The 355-nt window shown below is 59.7% G+C and overlaps 1 protein-coding gene across 1 annotated transcript in view; it reads left to right on the top strand.

Moving 5' to 3' along the window:
- LOC119586919 (CAP-Gly domain-containing linker protein 1-like) overlaps positions 1–355 on the top strand; it is a gene marked incomplete in the record, with an annotated part of 175677 nt that overhangs the window by 54214 nt on the left and 121108 nt on the right. The window contains 1 exon segment of the mRNA XM_037935650.1: positions 1–310. Within this exon segment, the coding sequence (XP_037791578.1) occupies positions 133–310 (178 nt within the window).

The raw sequence follows: 355 nt of genomic DNA, 5'->3' as shown, positions 1-355 counted from the left end.
CCTTAAAAAAAGAGAAGCTTCCAGTATTTTGCTTGTCACAATTCTGGCTCGGGCATCGCTAAGGCTGACGAAGTCCGCTCACGACCTTCTGCCGCCTTCACAAACGCACCTACACGCCCACACGCCCACACAATGAACAGCCCGAAGCCCTCTGGTCTCCGCACGCCCACCCGCATTGGGCGTGCTGCTTCCGGGATCCCTGTCACGCCCGGAACACCCCCGACGCCGCCCACACCGCCCACGCCCCCGACACAGAATAAGCCGTTCAAAATCGCTCCTCTGTCTACGCCCTCGCCGTCTGCAGGAGCTAGTGAGTACAATGTCCTCTCAGGGTAGGCCTACGTGAAGTGTTGGG

Source organism: Penaeus monodon, chromosome 22 (genome assembly GCF_015228065.2).
Source record: "Penaeus monodon isolate SGIC_2016 chromosome 22, NSTDA_Pmon_1, whole genome shotgun sequence".
Classification (NCBI taxonomy): Eukaryota; Metazoa; Arthropoda; class Malacostraca; order Decapoda; family Penaeidae; genus Penaeus; species Penaeus monodon.
This window is presented reverse-complemented; position numbering and strand designations above follow the sequence as displayed.